Source organism: Bufo bufo, chromosome 7 (genome assembly GCF_905171765.1).
Source record: "Bufo bufo chromosome 7, aBufBuf1.1, whole genome shotgun sequence".
NCBI lineage: Eukaryota > Metazoa > Chordata > Amphibia > Anura > Bufonidae > Bufo > Bufo bufo.
In genome coordinates, this window is record NC_053395.1 from 21,521,126 (window position 1) to 21,544,301 (window position 23,176).

Below are 23,176 nucleotides of genomic sequence, written 5' to 3' on the forward strand. Positions count from 1 at the left end.
CAGCTATCCCAGCACACTCAGCTCTGCCATATCTCTATATATGAGCAGCTGTCATGTGTATAGATGTACACTTAGCCAGCTATAACAGTAGAAGTCTCATAATTTTTCAGTCAGCAGCAAGGTAGCTCTTATGGTCTTGTGGTTAGGTGCTCTGCCTCTGATACAGAAGGTCATGGGTTCGAATCCCAGTAGAAACATTTTCTGAAATACAAGCACTGACTCCATATATGGACATACAGGGAGGGACACAGGAAGAGGCTGCATCGCATCGCTGACATGGAGGTAAGTAGTAGTTTTTATTTTTTAATACCCGACTGTTACTGCCATGGGGGGAGCGGGGGGCACTTGATACTGGCACATGGGGGGAGAGGGGTTGGTACCTGACCTGATACCGGCACCTGGGGGGGGGGGGGGGTTGGCACCTGATACTGTGGATGGCACTGTTTAGGGGAGGGGGATCTGTGTATGGCACTATTTAGGGGAGGGGGGGGGATCTGTTGATGGCACTATTTAGGGGAGGGGGGGATCTGTTGATGGCACTATTTAGGGGAGGGGGATCTGTGGATGGCACTGTTTAGGGGAGGGGGATCTGTGGATGGCACTGTTTAGGGGAGGGGGATCTGTGGATGGCACTGTTTAGGGGAGGGGGATCTGTGGATGGCACTGTTTAGGGGAGGGGGATCTGTGTATGGCACTATTTAGGGGAGGGGGGGGATCTGTGGATGGCACGGGGGGGGGGGGGGGGGGGGGGGGGCCATAATTTTTTTTTGGTATGGGGCCCATGCATTTCTAGCTACGCCCCTGTTCTGACCCATGGATATCGCTTCCTCAGAAGTCTTCTGAATCCAGGCTAGATCTCTCTCTCCTGTATCTTCTGCAGTCTCCTAAGCCGTGACTTATATTCCCTGGACTGTTCGTCTTCTGCCCAGCCGGAGCCTCTGTGTGTTCAGCCGCTCTCTGGCTGCCCTTCCTGGGAATGATTCTTCCTGCCCCTTTTCAGGGTTCCGGGTGTGTCCTCCCCCACATTTCTGTGCTGGACCTTATGACCGGTCTTGGATTCGTTCTGTTCTTGTTCCCTCCCCATGGTACACTTTTTTTTGCTTAGTGTCGCCTCCTAGTGGCAGCAGCTATACCCATGGTCTTCTGTGTCCCCCAATCCCCTGAGAAAGGGATTTTTACAATCTAATTTTTTCACGCATCATCTTTGTGTTCAGAAAAAAATCGCAGCATGTTCTATATTGTGCGTTTTTCATGCGGCTCTGGCTCCATAGAAGTGAATACGGCTTGCATGAAAAACGGAAGGTGTCCAGATGCAATGCGTTTTTCACTGATGGTTGCTGGAGATGTGGATTGTTGTTCTTTAGTTTTTCTCCACACACATGAAAAATGCTTGCAATCTGGACGGAAAAAAAATGGAAACGCTGGGCGAAGTTGCAGAAAAAAATTATTGAAAGTGCATCTAAAACCATCAGTTCGTCCCTAAAGAGATCCTGACACAATCCGTATCGCTCGTGTGAAAGAGGCCTAAAGCCTGTACTACACTGGCAGATTTTCTGCCAGATGATCGCTAATGAGCATTCATAATAAACACTCGTTAGCGATCATCTGTCAGTGTAATACAGCCGCAGATTACTCGACTGTCAGTGTAATACTGCCGCAGATTACTCGATGAATGAGCAAACGCTCTTTCATTGGTCGATCGTGATCTTTCAGCTTGCGTGGAGATCAACTGTGGAGGAGATCGCTGCATGTAATAGCAGTGGTCTTCTCCGCTAGCGAGCAGGCGATTGCCGGGAGGGAATGCTTCCCTCCAGACAATCGCCTGCAGAATCGGGCAGTGTAATATGCCGAATCTAACAATACATCCAGGAATTAAGTGATACATGAGAGCTAGTGAAGGCAGCAGCATCCTATACACACAGATCCAGCATGTATTACTGGGAAGGATACATCCACATGAGACAAATCTGAAACTAGGAGCAAAATTAAATTTGGGGGTATGAAGATTGCAGTCTGAAACTTCGTGCAACTCAAGGAGGCCAATACAGGCATGTGTACAAGTCATGTTTTTCCATGTCAGATGTCCATTTAAGTGGTAAAATTTCGGCTGCCTGTAGCCACCACTAGGGGGAGCTTGGTTGTTTAGGGCAGGCATGGCCAACCTGCGGCTCTCCAGCTGTTGTGAAACTACAACTCCCACCATGCCCTGCTGTAGGCTGATAGCTGTAGACTGTCCGGGCATGATGGGAGTTGTAGTTTTGCAACAGCTGGAGAGCCTCAGGTTGGCCACCCCTGGTTTAGGGGGAGGCTTGTTATATACATTGAATTCCATTCTAACAGTGTATGTAGTAGAAGGGGATTTGGAGCTGTTTCAGAAATTAGAAACCCCAAAGGCTATAAAAGTATATTTTAAAAAAATGATTCTGCATGGAATTGTGGATGTAAACCAAATGTTTATCAAAGATGGACATTCCCTTTAAGCTTTTCCCGGACCACTCATTGATACCATCTGTTATCTGTTAATATTGCACTGCCGTCATGATGGGATTTTCAGTGGAGTTACACATTGTCCTGACAACACACTAGGTCCAGGTCTGGTTATGCTGGTCATACCATGTGTAAAGCAGATCCCTCAGATAAGGCGTCAGCAGCCTGATCACCGCGGTGCACAGATGTCCCCCTGCCCATTGTGCTGAGTGCACAGCTGCTGAGCCTTATGTGTGTTTTCCTGACCTCTGCTCCATTACACCAATTTCCTGGTCCTTAATTTTACTGTGCTCCATTAGAAGTGATTCTGAACCTCCACAACACAAGACGCTGTCTTATCTCTGCAGTGTTTGTGGAGCTGTCAGCAGATTCTGCCATTCCCTCCCATACATCCCACACAGATATGTACTGGCCCCTATCCAGTATTGTGCATGGAGTCTAAAGGAGCATTGTATTGGCACAGGGATGATGATGGGGGAAGTAGTTGTCCCATAATTCTATAGTATCAGCTGCATACATTATTTTATATTACCACTGAGGCTCTTATGTGATCTTGTAGATTTAAGGTTGTATATCTATCTGTCACTGTGTACATACATTACATTACTTATCCTGTACTGACCCTGAGTTACATCCTATATTAGACTCCAGAGCTGCACTCACTATCTGCTGGTGCAGTCACTGTGTACATACATTACTTATCCTGTACTGATCCTGAGTTACATCATGTATTATACTCCAGAGCTGCACTCACTATTCTGCTGGTGCAGTCACTGTGTACATACATTACTTATCCTGTACTGATCCTGAGTTACATCCTGTATTATACTCCAGAGCTGCACTCACTATTCTGCTGGTGCAGTCACTGTGTACATACATTACTTATCCTGTACTGATCCCGAGTTACATCCTGTATTATACTCCAGAGCTGCACTCACTATTCTGCTGGTGGGGTCACTGTGTACATACATTACATTACTTATCCTGTACTGATCCTGAATCACATCCAGTATTATACTCCAGAGCTGCACTCACTATTCTGCTGGTGCAGTCACTGTGTACATACATTACTTATCCTGTACTGATCCTGAGTTACATCCTGTATTATACTCCAGAGCTGCACTCACTATTCTGCTGGTGGAGTCACTGTGTACATACATTACATTACTTATCCTGTACTGATCCTGAGTTACATCCTGTATTATACTCCAGAGCTGCACTCACTATTCTGCTGGTGCAGTCACTGTGTACATACATTACATTACTTATCCTGTACTGATCCTGAGTTACATCCTGTATTATACGCCAGAGCTGCACTCACTATTCTGCTGGTGCAGTCACTGCGCACATACATTACTTATACTGAACTGATCCCAAGTTACATCCTGTATTATACTCCAGAGCTGCACTCACTATTCTGCTGGTGCAGTCACTGTGTACATACATTACATTACTTATCCTGTACTGATCCCAAGTTACATCCTGTATTATACTCCAGAGCTGCACTCACTATTCTGCTGGTGGAGTCACTAGGTACATACATTACATATCCTGTACTGATCCCGAGTTACATCCTGTATTATACTCCAGAGCTGCACTCACTATTCTGCTGGTGCAGTCACTGTGTACATACATTACTTATCCTGTACTGATCCTGAGTTACATCCTGTATTATACTCCAGAGCTGCACTCACTGTTCTGCTGGTGGAGTCACTAGGTACATACATTACATATCCTGTACTGATCCTGAGTTACATCATGTATTATACTCCAGAGCTGCACTCACTATTCTGCTGGTGGAGTCACTGTGTACATACATTACATTACTTATCCTGTACTGATCCTGAGTTACATCCTGTATTATACTCCAGAGCTGCACTCACTGTTCGCTGCAGCAGAATTGTAAGATCCTATAGCAGGAAGCCAGCGAGACTTTGAATGCAGCTGTGGATGTGACTAGAGTATAAGAAATGATATAACTATAGATATGTGCCATATCTCCTATTTATCAGTCACTATAGTCTTTATATTAATAATATAGGCTGGCTCACAGTATTTTTGCACATAAAGAGCTTTTCTTAATATATACTATTTTGCAGTCTTTATATTAACCCTGTAGCTGCTGAGCACAACCTGCTAAAGATTTCCTCCTCCTCCTGCCATCGCTGCTGCAGAAGTTGCTCTGGTTATTGTTTAATCACTTCACCACCTCCGTCTCTAACACGTTCCTCCACAGACGTGGTGGACCCAGTGCACGCCTCGTCTGCCACCCATGAATCAAAGCCAATGCCCGTCTACAGCAGCCGCCCCCCCCCCAGGATCATCACTCCAGATCTTCTGTCTCATAGTTGTGGAGAATGAAGGTAAACGGATGGCGGATCGGGGGCCAGATTGCAAGAGAATCCGTGCGGATTTACAGTTTGATGCGCCACACACGCAGATTAGCTCCATTCGATGGTGCCAGTCCACGTGAGGCCATCCGCTACCTCTTCCACGTGGCATCCACCTCAGTAAATCACTTGTCGATTTATTTATTTTTCTGCTGCGAGGCGGATTTCAAATCTGCCTGGTCAAAAATCTTCACCGCGTGAACAGCGATGCAGATTTTGCGGCGCAGAATGCGCTCCAGACGTACCTAAGACCGCGTTTGCCAATGTATATGCCACTTCGCCCATCCTCATTTTGTGTGCGCCCTCCAAAACCTACAGCCGTGTGTTTGCCAGTCAGAGGGGCCCCGCTATCTGTGCCAATCTGCACCCTCTTTTGTGTACCTATGTGCCAGGTGACATCCAGTAGGCCCTTTATTTTATATGCTGGGCATTACCATTCTTTAGGGCACATGCATCATTCGGCCCCCCTTTAAGGGCCCAGTGGGCACAGTCTTGTGTATATGTGTGCCAGTTAACCTTTGTGTATATCTGCACCAATCGAAACTCTCCGGGGTCTGCTTGTGGAGGAAGGGATGACCCATTATACCCATTGACCAAGAAATGACCACTTTGGAAGGCGATAGGGACGGTCGGGGGGGCCGGCGGGGGGGACGACCCGGGCTCCTGATTTGCTGTCTCTTGAGGTTGGGATGTGACTCTGACTATAAATGGCGACCTGCACTTTGTGTCCCTTTACATCTGCTTGAAAGCCTCCGACATCAGTGCCCGTCCAGCTGGATTAATGATCAATTCCCCCGACCTGCTCGCCAGTTCCTTGGAGTCAGCACTTCTGACCGCTCCACACCTTGCTGCTCTCTCCACTCTCTACCGGGAAGCAGCAGGACGCCGGCCATGGAGCAAAACACCACAATGACCCGAGACCCCATGGCGCAGTTCAACATCTCCGACATTATAGTGATCGTGGCTTATTTTGGGCTCAACGTGGCCGTGGGCATCTGGGTAAGAGACCAATGTCACCAAAGTCTGACTGTGATGTGCTGTCTATTGCTGCCTGTTATCAGCCAGGATGAGTGATAGGAAGCGGAGGGAACTACCAGGGGACGGCAGATAGGAATAGATAATCAGCAATGGACAGACGGGTCGCTTGCTTATTATCTTGGCATCGCTCCAAGCCCCCGTTATTGCAATATTTCCTGCATGTTACAATAGGATTAGTGCTGACGGTCAAGTTAGTCATTGATTATTAGGACATGCAGGAAATGTAGTCGGGTTCTGCAGTCCTATCGGAAACCACAGATAAGGCATGTGACAAAGTGAGCTCTGCTACATTCACATGGTCAGCTGGGCTACGGTTTACGGGGTATTTGCGCTGAACAAATACCATGGCTTTGTCAGGTGTTCTGTGTGTTTGTAGTACAGTGTGTATTGGCCCTATGTATGAAGCATCCGCAAAGACAGGGTTCATCTGTCGGTGCAGCTGAGGCTTTTCTCTTGGATGGACATTTACTGAGCAGAGCGTCTTTACAAAGTCATAGTCTGCCTGCAGCCACCACTAGGGGGAGCTGAGGAGCTTACTGTATAAGTGGTTTAGTATTCAAGTCCCTGAGGTCCAATAGTTTCGTATTCCAGTCCCTGGTGTCCAGTGGTTTAGTATCCAAGTCCCTGGTGTCCAGTGGTTTAGTATCCAAGTCCCTGGGGTCCAGTGGTTTAGTATTCCAGTCCCAGGCGTCGAATAGTTTAGTATTCCAGTCCCTGGTGTCCAGTGGTTTATTATTCCAGTCCTTGGGGTTCAGTGGTTTAGTATTCCAGTCCCAGGCGTCGAATAGTTTCGTATTCCAGTCCCTGGTGTCCAGTGGTTTATTATTCCAGTCCTTGGGGTTCAGTGGTTTAGTATTCCAGTCCTTGGCGTCCATTGGTTTTGTATTCCAGTCCCTAATGTCTAGTGATTTACTGCCTAGTTCCTGGTCTCTAGTGGTTTTGTATTTCAGTTCCTGGATCCTGGTGTCTAGTAGTTTTGGATTCCAGTGTCTATGAGTTTACTGCCTCAGTCCCTGGCATACAGTGGTTTAGTATTCCGGTCCCTGGTGTCCAGTGGTTTAGTATACCGGTCCCTGGTGTCCAGTGGTTTAGTATTCCGGTCCCTGGTGTCCAGTGGTTTAGTATTCCGTTCCCTGGTGTCCAGTGGTTTAGTATTCCGGTCTCTGGTGTCCAGTGGTTTAGTATTCCGGTCCCTGGTGTCCAGTGGTTTAGTATTCCGGTCCCTGGTGTCCAGTGGTTTAGTATTCCGGTCCCTGGTGTCCAGTGGTTTAGTATTCCGGTCCCTGGTGTCCAGTGGTTTAGTATTCCGGTCCCTGGTGTCCAGTGGTTTAGTATTCCGGTCCCTGGTGTCCAGTGGTTTAGTATTCCGGTCCCTGGTGTCCAGTGGTTTAGTATTCCGGTCTCTGGTGTCCAGTGGTTTAGTATTCCGGTCCCTGGTGTCCAGTGGTTTAGTATTCCGGTCCCTGGTGTCCAGTGGTTTAGTATTCCGGTCCCTGGTGTCCAGTGGTTTAGTATTCCGGTCCCTGGTGTCCAGTGGTTTAGTATTCCGGTCCCTGGTGTCCAGTGGTTTAGTATTCCGGTCCCTGGTGTCCAGTGGTTTAGTATTCCGGTCCCTGGTGTCCAGTGGTTTAGTATTCCGGTCCCTGGTGTCCAGTGGTTTAGTATTCCGGTCCCTGGTGTCCAGTGGTTTAGTATTCCGGTCCCTGGTGTCCAGTGGTTTAGTATTCCGGTCCCTGGTGTCCAGTGGTTTAGTATTCCGGTCCCTGGTGTCCAGTGGTTTAGTATTCCGGTCCCTGGTGTCCAGTGGTTTAGTATTCCGGTCCCTGGTGTCCAGTGGTTTAGTATTCCGGTCCCTGGTGTCTAGTGGTTTAGTATTCCGGTCCCTGGTGTCCAGTGGTTTAGTATTCCGGTCCCTGGTGTCCAGTGGTTTAGTATTCCGGTCCCTGGTGTCTAGTGGTTTAGTATTCCGGTCCCTGGTGTCCAGTGGTTTAGTATTCCGGTCCCTGGTGTCCAGTGGTTTAGTATTCCGGTCCCTGGTGTCCAGTGGTTTACTCCCTAGTCCCTGATGTATGGTGTTCACTCCCCCGGTCCCATCTAGCTGCCTTTCTCCGCCTGGTTTATTATACTACTCCCAATCTAAGGCCACATGCACACGGTGTGGATTATGTGCGGTTTCTCCGCGTGGCTATGCAGCGTAATACAGAACCACAGTTAATGAGATTTTCCAGCTCTCACGTACTCGCTGCGCTTTATTTACGTGCGGAGATGACTTGCGGTCAGGATTTTGAAGTCTGCGGCACGTCCATTGTTTGTGTGGATTCCCAGTGCACTGCAATGACTGAGATCGGGAGCAAATCTGCTTCAAAATCCGCAAGTAACACATGAGGATTCTGGTGCGGAAACGCAGCGAAATCTGCATGTAAAATCCGCATAAACGACGCTGCTGCGCGCATGTACCACATGGCTACGTGATCAAATCGTATAAGAGACACAGCGAGGGATCCTCTATGTCGCCTTCCATCGCCTTCTCTCTCTCTCTTCCAGTCGTCCTGTCGTGTCAGCAGGAACACCCTGAGCGGCTATTTCCTCGCAGGACGGAACATGGCCTGGTGGCCGGTAAGTGCACACATCAACGGATCGCTGATATTACTGATTAATAAGACGTAAAATATGGGGTCGTTATTTGCTGAAATCCCTAGTAAATGTGTAAGCTAAGACCGTTAGGGAAAGGGTTAACGTCCAAGTCCTGGAATTAGACGGGTGAGGAGGATTCCCTCGGATTTGTAAATGGGATTAGCCGCAGCTTTTTGCCTTTTGAACCCATTCGGCTCCTTGGCACAGACCATACCCCGGAGAATGAGGCTGCTCCCCCTGCTGGCGACATGAAAGCACTACGCCGGACCTGCAGAGCTAGCAGTCGCACCCAAGGGTCCCTTTTAGAGATGAGCGAATTTTAATTTGTTCCGCACCTGCGAGGCTGTGGACGCTCCACCTGCCGATGATCTTGCACTTGCGCCGCCGCTCCGAGTAGCTGTGCAAGCGCAGAGGCTCTGCGTCCAGAGCAACGACCGTTCGTGCACCGCTACCTGGAAAGCAGAGCCTCTGCGCTTGTGCGCCGCTAAACAGGGCAGCGGCGCGGGTTCAAGACTTTTGGGAACGTCCGGCAGGAGGAACGCCCCACCGCGGGTGCAGAATTCCCTTTGCCGCTAGCATTATAAGTGGCACATGGGGGCGCTGTTACAGATGTTGCCTCCTTGGGCAGTGCCACTTAATATACTGGACGCATCGCTCGCCATGCAGGGGTCTGGGAAAGCTGGGTGACGACCTGTTACTGTCTTACACACGGCATCTCATGTTAATAACCCTCCCTCTGTCTCTTTGTGTTTAGATTGGCGCCTCTCTCTTTGCCAGCAGTGAAGGCTCCGGGCTGTTTATCGGGCTGGCGGGCACTGGGGCGGCAGGTGGCATCGCTGTGGCTGGATTTGAATGGAATGTAAGAGATTAGACGTAGCTCTGCTCTCCTATGTGGATAGACAGGCTGAATAAACCGGGGAAAGCGTGGGCACTGTCACTTGGCGCTGAGCCCCAAGCAGTGGGTCGGTTGCCCCCATTTGCAGTGGGCACAAAATCTGATCAGGAAACCGCAAAAACTGATTTATTGTATTATACAAATCTTGAGCAAAATTGTCTTATGCTCCAGTCACATCCAAAGCTGCGTATGTTTGGAGTCTGTCAGTAGCGTGCTGAGTTCATGTCGCTCTTCTAGGGTCTGACAGGTAACACTGTACCAGACTCATCTACTGTGCAGTGATAGGAAGGCTCCTTCGTGCAGCAGCTTTGGATGTGACTGGAGTATAAAACATGTTTTAAGTCCAGAATTGGAAAGCAAAGAGTCAAATGAGCAGATAATGTAAGAGAATAGGCTCCGGGGGGGGGGGGGGGGGAAGAGGTTGCAGAGTTGTGGTGCCTCGCGCCTCTGGAGTGCTATAGTATGTAACGGTGATGTACTATATGTTACAGGCCACCTACATTTTACTGGCCCTGGCTTGGATCTTCGTCCCAGTTTACATCTCCTCGGGGGTAAGTACTGAGCGCGTACATACTGCACTGGGGGTCAGTGCACGTGACGTGCAAAACTGTGTTCTTCTATTGATCTTGTCCTGATTTCCAATCTATAGTACGCTCCAGTCACCTCCAGAGCTGCATGCAGAACGCCGCTGTGTGATCTAACTGTTATTACCTAGCCCCCTGGTGGTCACCTAGGACTGCATCAACCAGGGGAAGTAGGACCTGCAACTGTGAGGACAATCCCTAGCAACATTGATGCCTCAATCTCTAACTACAGCAGTGGTCCCGGACCTGGGGCTCCCCAGCCTTTGCAAAACTACAACTCCCAGCAACTCCTTTGGCTGTCTCGGCATGCTGGGAGTTGTAGTTTTGCAACAGTTGGGGACCACTGCATCTCAGTAGTTCTGTAACCTAGCAACACTGCCAACTTGCATAGACACCACACATATTTGCCCCCTTGTGTAATGCAGTAGGTAATGCATTACCTGTGTTATATTCTTAATGCTGCAGTGCCACCTCATGGTAGATTTTAGGTACTGCAAGCTATGGATCAGATTTGCAATTTCTGGAGCAAATTTATCTAATTATTATTGCAAATTTTCGAATCTTATTTAATCTGTCGCCCATTTTCATTATCGACAAAATTTTTCCCCCCACCACAATGAATATCGTGACGCAGAACTACACCATGTGCGTCTATAAGGGGTGACCATGTTCTCTCCTTCTTCAGATTGTCACCATGCCGGAGTACCTGCAGAGAAGATTCGGGGGAGAAAGGATCCAGGTGTACCTGTCCGCCCTCTCCTTGCTCCTGTCTGTCTTTACTAAGATTTCTGTAAGTGCTTAGCCACTGACTATTGGGGGATGAGGGGAGTTGTATGATGGGAAATTCTCTAGTTGCATCCAGAGCTGCCTGAGTGCATTTTGACAGCTCAAAGTAAAGGGAAAGGGTAGAAGGTGGATCAGACGAGAAAACATCATTTGTGTAGATGACACTGGTGTGTGATGTTACATGGAGGTGTATTAAGCTGTTCTCTAGTTAGATCCAGAGCTGCACCGACCAGCGGTAATGACCTAGTTATGCCGATGGTTTACATGTGTCAGTGTACTAATCCCCTACAGAAGGAGAACACGCCGATCAGACATCCGTGATCCTGACTTTCCTGTCTGGGAATGCAGGGCGGCGGGATCTTCAGAATTCTCTGTCATCTCCTTGGGCTGCGGAGGGAAATTCTGAGAATGTGACAACATGAGTGTCACCCAGTAATATGTACTACATGGGGCGAGACTGATAGGCTTAGATACACCAGATCAGCGGACAGTATCACACATGGTCGGCTTAGATACACCAAATCAGCGGACAGTATCACACATGGTCGGCTTAGATACACCAGATCAGCGGACAGTATCACACATGCCAGGATTAGATACACAGCTCAGCAGACAGTATCACACAGGATAGGATTAGATACACAGCTCAGCAGACAGTATCACACATGGTAGGCTGTGATACAGCAGCTGAACAGACTTCACACAATAGATTTAGATACAGCAGCAGACAATATCACACATTATAGGTTTAGATACAACTCACCAATAAATATCACACATAATGGGCTTAGATACATAAGCTCAGCTGCAGACAGTATCACACATGACAGGCTTGGATACCCCAACTCAGCAGCAAGTATCACACATAATAGTCTTAGAATTAGATACATCAGCTCAGTAGACAGTATCACACATGATAGGCTTAGATACATCAGGCCAGCAGTACTGCATCATACATCAACACACAGTATCAGCAGTAAGTATCACACATAATTTGGGGTCATAGCGCTGCGCCAGTTTTTGGCATAAAACAAGTCTGAAACTTGGGAATGGCGGTTGTGCGGTGGGGGCCCGGCCATCGGCCCCGGCTAATGTATTAACATTTACACCAGGCGAAAAAGGGGATTGAAAACGACTCCAGTCAGGGGGTGAAGTAGTGTTTACACCAGTATCACACATTATAGGCTTAGATACACCAATTCAGCAGACAGTATCACACATGTTATGCTTAGATACACCAGTCTTAGGCTACTTTCACACTGGCGTTTTGACTTTCCGTTTGTGAGATCCGTTCGGGGCTCTCACACGCGGTCCAAAACGGATCAGTTTTGCCCTAATGCATTCTGAATGGAAAAGTATCCGCTCAGAATACATCAGTTTGGCTCCGGTCAGTCACCATTCCGCTCTGGAGGCTGCCTGCAGTGTTTTGGTGTCCGCCTGACGATGCGGAGGCAAACGGATATCCGTCCTGGCACACAATGTAAGTCAATGGGGACGGATCCGTTTTCACTGACACAATCTGGCACAATAGAAAACGGATCCGTGCCCCATTGACTTTCAGTGGTGCTCAAGACGGATCCGTCATGGCCGTGTTACAGATAATACAAACGGATCCGTTCTGAACGGATGCAGACGGTTGTATTATCTGAACGGATCCGTCTGTGCAGATCCATGACAAATCCGCACCAAACGCGAGTGTGAAAGTAGCCTTAGCAGTACAGTATCACACATGATATGCTTAGATACACCAATTCAGCAGACAGTATCACACATGATATGCTTAGATACACCAGTCTTCGCAGTACAGTATCACACATGAAAAGCTTTGATGCATCAACTCAGGAGACAGTATCACACACACATGATATGCTTAGATACACCAATTCAGCAGACAGTATCACACATGATGGGTTTAGATGGATACCTCAGCTCAGCTGTATCCCCACAAATATTAGGGTTAGACAGACCACTCAGTATCACAATAGGCTTAGATACACCTCTATAGCAGTACAGTCTGCATCGATTATTTTCTAACGCAATCCAGTAACATTACATGATGGGGAATGTAGTACTTCACAGTACTATCATTACCGTATCACCCTTAGATACCAGGTGTCATTCTTTGACCAGAGCCACAACATGACCATTGGCTCTGCAGTGTACCAGCCTGTAATACCGCATCCTGCCACCAGATGGCAGGTCAGGCTTATAACTGTCTTTTGTCTTGGCTTTGGTGGTAGCCGTGCTCTCATTAAGGCTACTTTCACACTAGCGTTTTTCTTTTCCAGCGCTGAGTTACGTCCAAGGGGCTCAATACCGGAAAAGAACTGATCAGGCATATCCCTATGCATTCTGAATGGAGAGTAATCCGTTCAGGATGCATCAGGATGTCTTCAGTTCAGTCATTTTGACTGATCAGGCAAAAGAGAAAACCGTAGCATGCTACTGTTTTTACTCCGGCAAAAAAAACTGAAGACTTGCCTGAATGCCGGATCCGGCATTTTTCCCCCATAGGAATCTATTGGGCATTCAATATACCGGAATGCCGGATGCGCAGACCGGTAAAAATGTGAAAAAAGATACAAGATGGATCCGTCTGTCCGCATGACAAGCGGAATGGGGAGTCACCTTTTTTTCGGTCTGCGCACGGATCCGGCACTAATACATTCCTATGGAAAAAATGGATTCAGGCAAGTCTTCCATTTTTTGGGCTGGAGATAAAACTGTAGCATGCTGCGGTTTTATCTTTTGCCTGATCAGTCAAAATGACTGAACTGAAGACGTCCTGATGCATCCTGATCGGATTTCTCTCCATTCAGAATGCATGGGGATAAAACTGATCAGTTCTTTTCCGGTATTGAGCCGCTAGGACGGAACTCAGCGCCGGAAAAGAAAAACACTAGTGTGAAAGTACCCTAAGAGTATTGCAGGTTTGATACCTTTTATTGGCTAACAAAAATAGAAGTAATGATGCTACATAGCGAGCACCAGTCCCTTCATCAAATACTAATGATATTTCTTCAAATCACAAATTAATTGGAGGTTTACGACCAAATGAAATCCCTGTGTTACGAGAATGCGTCCGACGGTGAAGGGAGAGAATCCTGTCATTCACTTCTGTTGAGGGATTAACAGTTGAGCAGTTTTCTGTACATGTAACCAAAGGACCCTCGAGTTGTCGGAGATATGGCGGATGACAGAGACCAGCGGACTGCGTGACCTGCGGGTGACACCGGTGTCCTCTGCTCGCCCCCTGTCCTCACTCTTCCTTTCATACGAGTCGCCCTGTTGTGTTGTGTTCGGGGTGCCGTCTCACGCCCTGTTATGACATTTGGAAGTCTTTTATTTCGGAGGCTCGGTCACACCCATTATATATATATAAGCGCAGGATGTATTGTCCGCATTGTTCACTGCCGTCCTGTGTGCTGTATACAAGCGCAGACACAATTCATGGCCTGTGTGTCATTTTATACCCCGGCTGCTTCATGGTCTGATTATTCTCGGTTATATAGTTACATGATATGTCATAGGAAACCCCTAAGTCTTTAAGCACATGCCCGTAAGCATTTTGCGGTTCGCAAACCGCAGATCTTCAAAATACGGAAACGGTCCGTGTGCTGTCTGCATCTGTATGTCCATTCCGCAAAAGATAGAACATGTCCTATACTTGCCCGCGAAATGGGGACCCACTGAAGTGAATGGGTCAGCAAAAACGTGCGTACGGCACACAGAGCGCTTCTGTATTTAGCGGATCCGCGGTTTGTGGTTGATCTGAACATAAAAGTATCGGGGCAGCCATCATCTGATCTCTTACCTCCCAGCAGTCAGTAGTCCCACTGCTTTAGTTCCCTGAAACAAACTTCATCAGTCACCAAAAAAATCCATCAAGACTAGAAGGAGGAGGAGGATGAGGAGGAGGAGGAGGGGGAGGGGGGGGATAAGGAGGAGAAGGATGAGGAGGAGGAAGATGAAGAGGAGGAGGAGGAGGGGAGAGGGGGGTGTGGAGGAGGAGGGGGGTGTGGAGGAGGAGGGGGGTGAGGAGGAGGAGGATGATGAGGAGGAGGAAGATGAAGAGGAGGAGGAGGAGTGGAGAGGGGGGTGTGGAGGAGGAGGGGGGTGAGGAGGAGGAGGATGATGAGGAGGAGGAGGATGATGAGGAGGAGGGGGACGAGGAGGAGGAGGGGAGAGGAGGGGGATGAGGATGAGGAGGACGAGGAGGAGGGGAGAGGGGGGATGAGGAGGAGGAGGAGGATGAGGAGGAGGAGGAGGATGAGGAGGAGGATGAGGAGGAGAATGAGGAGGAGGATGAGGAGAATGAGGAGGAGGATGAGGAGGAGGAGGGGAGAGGAGGAGGATGAGGTGGAGGGGGGATGAGGAGGAGGACGAGGACAATGGGGGGATGAGGAGGAGGACGAGGAGGGGGATGAGGAGGGGGGGATGAGGGGGGGGGGATGAGGAGAAGAAGACGAGGAGGAGTATGAGGAGGAGGACGAGGATGAGGAGGAGGAGAAGAGAGGGGGGATGCTGCTGCAGCTGCTTTGTGGTTCTGTGAATCTGCATGCAACATGATGTGACTTCTGACTGTAATCCATGTTATATCAGTGTAATAAATCACAGCAGAGAGTAAGAAAGAACGCAGCCGGCACTGCCGCATGTGTCTATGCGATCACTGGGGCGCTTTAAACACTGGTATCCCGAACCTTCACGGTGGTGCTCTCTCGGTGATGTAGTGGTTATGATAATAGTAGCACTCACCATTGGTCACGAAGTTGCTATTTGCAGTTTATTTCTTGGTTTCGGCGGACGAAACACAGGTGCATAGATAGGCTACAGCTGTTTCGCACTATGTTACCAGGCTTGACAAAGCGCAACATAGCGCGAAACAGCTATAGCCTATCTATACACCTGTGTTTCGTCCGCGTCCACTGATAATATGTAACTTATATAGCAACTTCGTGACAAGTGGTGAGTGCCGCGGGGCTTTTATCTTAGCTATTAGTGTAAAAAATCACAATCAGCCTGCAGGTGTGTAGATATATATATATATATATACCTTAATAGGTTCCCATTATGGAAATATCAGTCGTCATTAATCACCATTTACCTCCGGCTGACTTTGGACTTTGCTCAGACAATTTATCAATGATTTAATACTGACAGAGGGAGAAGATAAAGGCGGAAAATATGGCACATGACAGTAACATCATAGAGAACTGGGTCCATTGTATCTGTGTATTAGGGCTCATGCACACGACCGTATGTATTTTGAGGTCCGCAAAAAACGGATCCGCAAAAAATACAGATGACGTCCGTGTGCATTCCGTATTCCAAATGGAACAGCCGGCCCCTAATAGAACAGTCCTATCCTTGTCCGTAATGCGGACAATAATAGGACATGTTCTATTTTTTTGCAGAACGGAAATACGGAAATGGAAAGCACACCGAGTAACTTCTGGTTATTTTTTTTGCGGACCCATTGAAGTCAATGGTTATGCATACAGTCTGCAACAAAAACGGAACGGACACAGAAAAATAAGTTTGTGTGCATGAGCCCTTAGAATGTGTAACATTCTACCATGAGCGCTTAAAGGGGATGTTCTCCTTTCACCACATTTTAAAGTTTATGTACATAATTAACATGCGTATAAAGTTCAGCCTGTTTGTAAATACTCCAGAGCTGCACTCACTATTCTGCTGGGGCAGTCACTGTGTACATACATTACATTACTTATCCTGTACTGATCATGAGTCACATCCTGTATTATACTCCAGAGCTGCACTCACTATTCTGCTGGATCAGTCACTGTGTACATACATTACTTATCCTGTACTGATCCTGAGTTACATCCTGTATTATACTCCAGAGCTGCACTCACTATTCTGCTGGTGCAGTCACTGTGTACACACATTACTTATCCTGTACTGATCCTGATTTACATCCTGTATTATACTCCAGAGCTGCACTCACTATTCTGCTGGTGCAGTCACTGTGTACATACATTACATTACTTATCCTGTACTGATCCTGAGTTACATCCTGTATTATACTCCAGAGCTGCACTCACTATTCTGCTGGTGCAGTCACTGTGTACATACATTACTTATCCTGTACTGATCCTGAGTTACATCCTGTATTATACTCCAGAGCTGCACTCACTATTCTGCTGGTGCAGTCACTGTGTACATACATTACATTACTTATCCTGTACTGATCCTGAGTTACATCCTGTATTATACTCCAGAGCTGCACTCACTATTCTGCTGGTGCAGTCACTGTGTACATACATTACTTATCCTGTACTGATCCTGAGTTACATCCTGCATTATACTCCAGAGCTGCACTCACTATTCTGCTGGTGTACACATACATTACATTACTTATCCTGTACTGATCCTGAGTTACATCCTGTATTATACTCCAGAGCTGCACTCACTGTTCTGCTGGTGCAGTCACTGTGTACATACATTACTTATCCTGTACTGATCCTGAGTTACATCCTGTATTATACTCCAGAGCTGCACTCACTATTCTGCTGGTGCAGTCACTGTGTACATACATTACTTATCCTGTACTGATCCTGAGTTACATCCTGTATTATACTCCAGAGCTGCACTCACTATTCTTCTGGTGCAGTCACTGTGTACATTACATTACTTATCCTGTGTAGATCCTGAGTTACATCCTGTATTATACTCCAGAGCTAAACTGTTAGGGGGGGTCTTAGGACAGCCTTGCTGACTGTTTCCTCACAGAACTGTGACTGCATCTTTGCATATTCTGAGGCTTGTGAATTGTGATGTGTTGGATCCATTCTGTCCTTGTTTCCCTGCAGACGGACCTATATTCTGGAGCGCTTTTTGTTCAGGTGTGTCTCGGCTGGAACCTCTACCTGTCCACGGTACTGATGCTGGTGGTGACGGCAATGTACACCATCGCAGGTGAGACATGCAGCGCTGCCGCTCATACTGACGGTCCTCCAAACATGGACCAGTCAAATGCGATCTTCTTGAGACCTAGGGGTGGGACTTCCTAAAAGAGGTGTGGCTTTTACTATGGGGTGTGGTCTCACAGTGAATTATTGGGTCTTTGGATGGGTCTGATGATGAAGTTAGCACCCATGGTCCTGTCTTGCACATTAACTCCTAAGTATTAGCCTCTCCCTGAGTCACACTCGGTTTTATTTTTCAGGAGGCCTGGCTGCTGTCATCTACACGGATGCTCTACAGACGGTGATCATGATTGTGGGGGCCGTGATCCTGACTATCACAGGTATATGCAGAACGAGACCGCGGTGCTATCTGTGCACCCATAGTGCGGGGCTGGAGGGCTTCAGATCACACTGACCCCACTACTCGTGGGGCGGCAGGCTCCTATGGTCTAGCACTTTAGGCCCTGGGATTAGGGGGAGGAATTAGATGGTGACCCTCAAATGTGTTTGGTCAGGGTCGGTGTTTGCCCGCTATACAGTGGACATTTCGGATTGGGGAAAAGCACACAAAGGAATATTTACACGCGGCACGTATTCCTTTCTGGCATAAGCCGGCAGGATGTGCATTCTCTCTCTACGGTGACATCACTGTGTGCATGCTCTCTCTACGTTGACATCACTGTGTGCATTCTCTCTCTACGGTGACATCACTGTGTGCATTCTTCCTGTACCGTGACATCACTGTGTCCATTTTCTCTCTACTGTGACGTCAATGCTTGCATTATCCAATTGTAACATCCATAATGTGCATTCTTCCTGTACTGTGACATCACAGCGTGCTTGATCCCTGGTTGTGACATCACTGTGTGTATTATCCCTCTACTGTGTGCATTCTTCCGGCACTGTGATATCACTATGTGCGTTATCAATGACAAGGGGACGCCCCCTAGTGTAATATCTCCGGAGGTCTGTGTCCAGTATACTGCACTCACCAGATAGTGTAGTGCAGACTCGGCACACCACTAGTTGGAAGTGAAGCCACTCCTCGGACAGGAGGAGTACCACGCTGCTGAGCTCGTTAGCTAGAAATATCTCAATGGACGTCGGAGGAGACACGTGGAGAGGAACACTCTGAAGAGCAAGAAAAAAACCTGGCGCACTGGTGTTAAAATGTTTTGTTAAAAATAAAAACATTACCATCAGCTACGCATTTCAATGGCGGTCTGCCATCTTCATCAGGCTATTTCCTTCTCTGGGAATATATTTTTTTTAATAAAAATCGGTAATTAGTCTTACCGGTAATTGTCTTTCCAGGAGTCCAACATGAGGTTGTCCTTATAGGTCTCTGTAGGGACAGGAAGCAAGAGAGTTTAAAAGGCCCCTCCGCACCCCCCTGTCCAGTGTCTTATAAATTACTACACCAGAATTTTCCTCCAGGTTATGTACCTAGATATTCTAGATTCACAATGTTAACCGCACATTGTTATTATATAAATATATGCGAGAACAAAAAAAAAAATATATATATATATATATATATATATATATATATATATTTTTTTTTTTTTTTTTTTTGGGGGAGGATATTCTGGTGCTGTCATGTTGGACTCCTGGAAAGAAAATTACCAGTAAGACTAATTACCGATTTCCAGGACGTCCCCCATGACAGCACATGGGAGAAATACCCAATCATTTTAACTTTTTTTTAGGGAAGGGGGGGGGGGGGAACACACCACTGCTTGAAGGACCTTTCGTCCAAACACTAAATTCTGATTGGAGAGGAGGTCTATACGATAATGTTTGCAAAAGGTATTATTTGTCAATGTAGCTGCTCTACAGATTGGATCTATCGTGGCAATAGCCTTCTCTGCCCACGAGGTTGCCATAGCCCTGGTCGAATGGGCTTTAATGGAGATTGCCTCACGGATTGTATCCTTGATCCATCTTGCCAAGGTTTGTTTAGTAACTTTTTTGGCCTTTATTTTTTTTTCTCCGTGCTGAATAAGTAAATTTGAATCCTGTCTCCGAGCCTCTGTTGACTGGAGATATTTAACTATTGTCCTCCGCACATCCAAGGAATGGAAACGCTCCTCTTTGGCATTTCTAGGAGAAGCACAAAAGGACGGAAGAATTATCTCCTGTTCTTTATGGAAGGAGGAGACTACTTTTGGTAAAAAGGCTGGGTCTAACTTTAAGATTACCCTGTCATCAAGAATTTCTAGAGAAGGTTCTTTCATCTACGGGCGGAGGTAATGGCTACCAGGAAGGCAGCTTTCATGGTCAAATATTTTGATGAGATGTCATCTAATGGCTCAAACGGAGGTTCACAAAGGGAGTTTAGGACTAAGTTTAAGTCCCAGGTTGGGACATTTTGTCTTATTGTGGGTCTTAATCTGGAAACGGCTTTAAAAAACCCTTTTTACACATCTACCTTCAGCTAATGGGAAATCTAGGAAAGCCGATCTAGACGATCCCTGTACTTTTAAGGTACTCGGCCTCAAACCTAAATCAAACCCTTTCTGAAGAAAGTCTAGGATGAGTGAAATGGTAGGTGAAGCATCGTCTGGGTGTTCCGAAGTTAACCAGGAACCTAATTTTTTCCAGATTTTATCGTATATGGCTGAAGTAACTGGTTTGCGACTCTTTTGTAACGTTGCAATTACTTTTTCCGAAAAACCTTGCTTCTTCACATTTCCCTTTCAGGATCCAGGCCGTCATATTCAAGGTCTTCTGGTCTAGGGTCCTCCTAAAATATCCAGATCTGAAGATCCTGTCTCATTGGAAGAACTAATGACTCTTCTATGCACATTGCCCTGAGGAGCGAGTACCAGCTCCTTTAGGGCTAGGTCGAAGTAATCAATAGCACTTTCGTCGTGCTCTCGCCAATTTTCCTCAGTACTGACGGAATAGGAGGGATTGGTGGGAAAGCATATCCGAAATCCATGTTCCAGGTTTGTGACATTGCGTCCACTGCAAGAGGATTGTCTCTTGGATTTAGAGAGTAAAAACAGCTTTTTAAGTTTGATGATTCCAGGCTCTCTAGAGGAGACCATTCTCCTTGAAAATATAGATGTTCCACCTGGGCTCCCCAGCCCAACTTGTTGGCATCCGTGTTTACCGTCACCATTGGATCCAACTTCCAGTGAATTCCCTTCACTAGGTTGTGTGACGTTAACCACCAGTTCAGGGAGTTCTTTACCCCTGTGGTAAGGAAAATCCTTTTGTCTAGAGATTTTTGACACTTGTCCCACCGGCATAGTATCAGATTCCGTTAAGGCCTTGAATGAAAATAGGCCCAGGGAATTATGGGTATGCAAGATGTCATGATGCCCAGAATCCTCATGGTCTCTCTGATCATGCAACTTTTCTTCTTTTTGAAGTGTCGGCATTTTATTACCATGGCATTTTGTTTGGTTATAGGAAGAAAGGATCTCTCCTTCACTGAATCTAGAAGTGTACTCAAGAAAATCTTCCTGGCTTCCAACCGCTGATTTGTTGACGTTGATAATCCATCCCAATTTTTACAGCACGTTCAGTGTTAATTGAAGGTGATCTTTCAATATTTCTTGAGATTGGGCAGTTAATAGGAAGTCGTCCAGGTATGGGATTATAATTATTTTGTGGTGTCTTAGGTGAGCCATCACTTCTACCATCAGTTTTGTAAAAATCCTCGGAGCTGACGAGATTCCGAATGGCAGACACTGAAGCTGAAAATTATGTATGTGGCTGTTCACTTTTATTGCAAATCTCAGATATTTTTGATGATGAGGATGAATAGGGATATGGTAATATGCATCCTTCAAGTCTATTGTGCACATGAAAGCTGCTGGGGTGATGAGTGGAAGGGCTGACCGAATAGATTCCATCTTGAATTTTCAAAAGGAGATCTACTTGTTCAGGAATTTAAGGTTTATAATTGTCCTGAATGATCCATTCGTTGTTTTTTTTTACCAGAAACAGTTTGGAGTATTGACCCTTGAAATGTTGATGTGAGGGAACTGGGACAATGGCCTTCATCTTGCACAGAGACTGAATATCCAGTAGAAGTTGATTCTGTAGTGTTTCTGATGAGGATCTGAAAACGCTGTGGGGGAGGAGACTTGAATTCTAGTTTGTAACCCTCCTGAATGGTTCGGATTACCCAGGGATTTTTTGTAATGGAAACCCATTCCTGGCTGAAAAAACGAAGTCTTCCTCCCACCGGGATGACGTCATTGTTTGCCGGGATTCTTTGTGTTGTTCGGGTTAAGAAGGAACCCTCTTCCTCCTTTCGGTTAGCTCCATCTACCCAATTTCCCTTTCCCTCTATTTGACGAGTACTGGGAGTGTCTGTTTGTTCTCCGAAAAGGGCGGACTTTTCTTGGGCTTCTCTTCTAGAAATCCTTTTTTCTTGTCAGCCGCTCTTTCTAAAATGGTATCCAATACTTGTCCGAATACGTAAGAACCGGAAAATGGTATGGCACATAACTTATTTTTAGAAGCTATGTCGCCTGTCCAGATCTTCAGCCACAAGCCCCTTCTAGTGATATTTTATAGTGTTCCACTTCGTGCTGAAAACCGGATAGATTCTGCAGAAGCGTCACCCATGAAAGCTGTGGCCATTTTATAGCAAAGGCAGAGAATCTAGAATTACATCTCTAGGTGCCTTGAGCTTTAGATGGTTTTACAATTGATTGAGCCATAATTTCATAGCTCTGGCTACCGCTGTGGTGGCAATATTGGTATTCATTGTTGCCGCTGGACATTTGCCACAGACTCTTTTTAAGAGACCATCAGACTTCCGGTCTTCAAACTGGATGGTCGTCTTTTTTGCCACCTGGACATCATTTTTGGAACTTCTTCCCATATTTTAGTGTCCTCCGGATTAAATAGAAGGCGACTTCTGAATTCTCGAGGAATAGAAAGTTTCTTTTCTGCGTCTTCCCACTCCTCCAGTATCATTTCTCTTAGATTGGAATTAACCGGAAACCGCTTCCTTTTCTTTGCCCTTAGTCCTCCAAACATCTCGTCCCGAGTTGTTCTGGGTTGCTGAACCTCCTCCACCTCCATAGTTTCTCTTACTGCTGATAGTAATGAATCTAAATCTTCCAAAGAAAAGAGGTATTTTTTCTAGTCTTCAGAAGAACCTGAGGGACAGATTAGCTCCTCTTCTTCCAGCTCTCCATCCGAATAATACGTATGATCGCCCTGTTCGTCTGAATCCGAATCCAGCATTTTTTTTTTAAACTGGTGGAGGAGGAATCAAGCTAAAAACTGAAGCCTGTACTTCCTCTCTTATCATAGACCTTAGATCAGAGAGGAAGGACGGCTGTTCTTCTTTCAGCAGTATTGAAATACAATCAGGGCACAGCAGTTCTTTTTTTTTGTATGAATCCTGCAACTTTCTAGCACAGGAAATACATTTCTTTGTTTTCTTCTTAGGTTCTGTCTGGG

At 46.7% G+C, this 23,176-nt stretch overlaps 1 protein-coding gene across 3 annotated transcripts in view; it reads left to right on the forward strand.

The window, feature by feature from the left end:
- The window catches only part of SLC5A10 (solute carrier family 5 member 10), a 109,916-nt gene that overhangs the window by 10,154 nt on the left and 76,586 nt on the right, over positions 1 to 23,176 (forward strand). For 2 of the 3 annotated variants that reach the window (XM_040439461.1, XM_040439462.1), the window contains exons 5-10: positions 8,460 to 8,531; positions 9,304 to 9,408; positions 9,936 to 9,995; positions 10,714 to 10,818; positions 17,648 to 17,753; positions 18,004 to 18,084. In XM_040439461.1, the coding sequence (XP_040295395.1) occupies positions 8,517 to 8,531; positions 9,304 to 9,408; positions 9,936 to 9,995; positions 10,714 to 10,818; positions 17,648 to 17,753; positions 18,004 to 18,084 (472 nt within the window). In that variant the 5' untranslated portion in view covers positions 8,460 to 8,516. Of the gene's footprint in view, positions 1 to 5,540; positions 5,877 to 8,459; positions 8,532 to 9,303; positions 9,409 to 9,935; positions 9,996 to 10,713; positions 10,819 to 17,647; positions 17,754 to 18,003; positions 18,085 to 23,176 lie in introns of those variants that run through there. The other variant, XM_040439460.1, reaches the window with a different exon arrangement.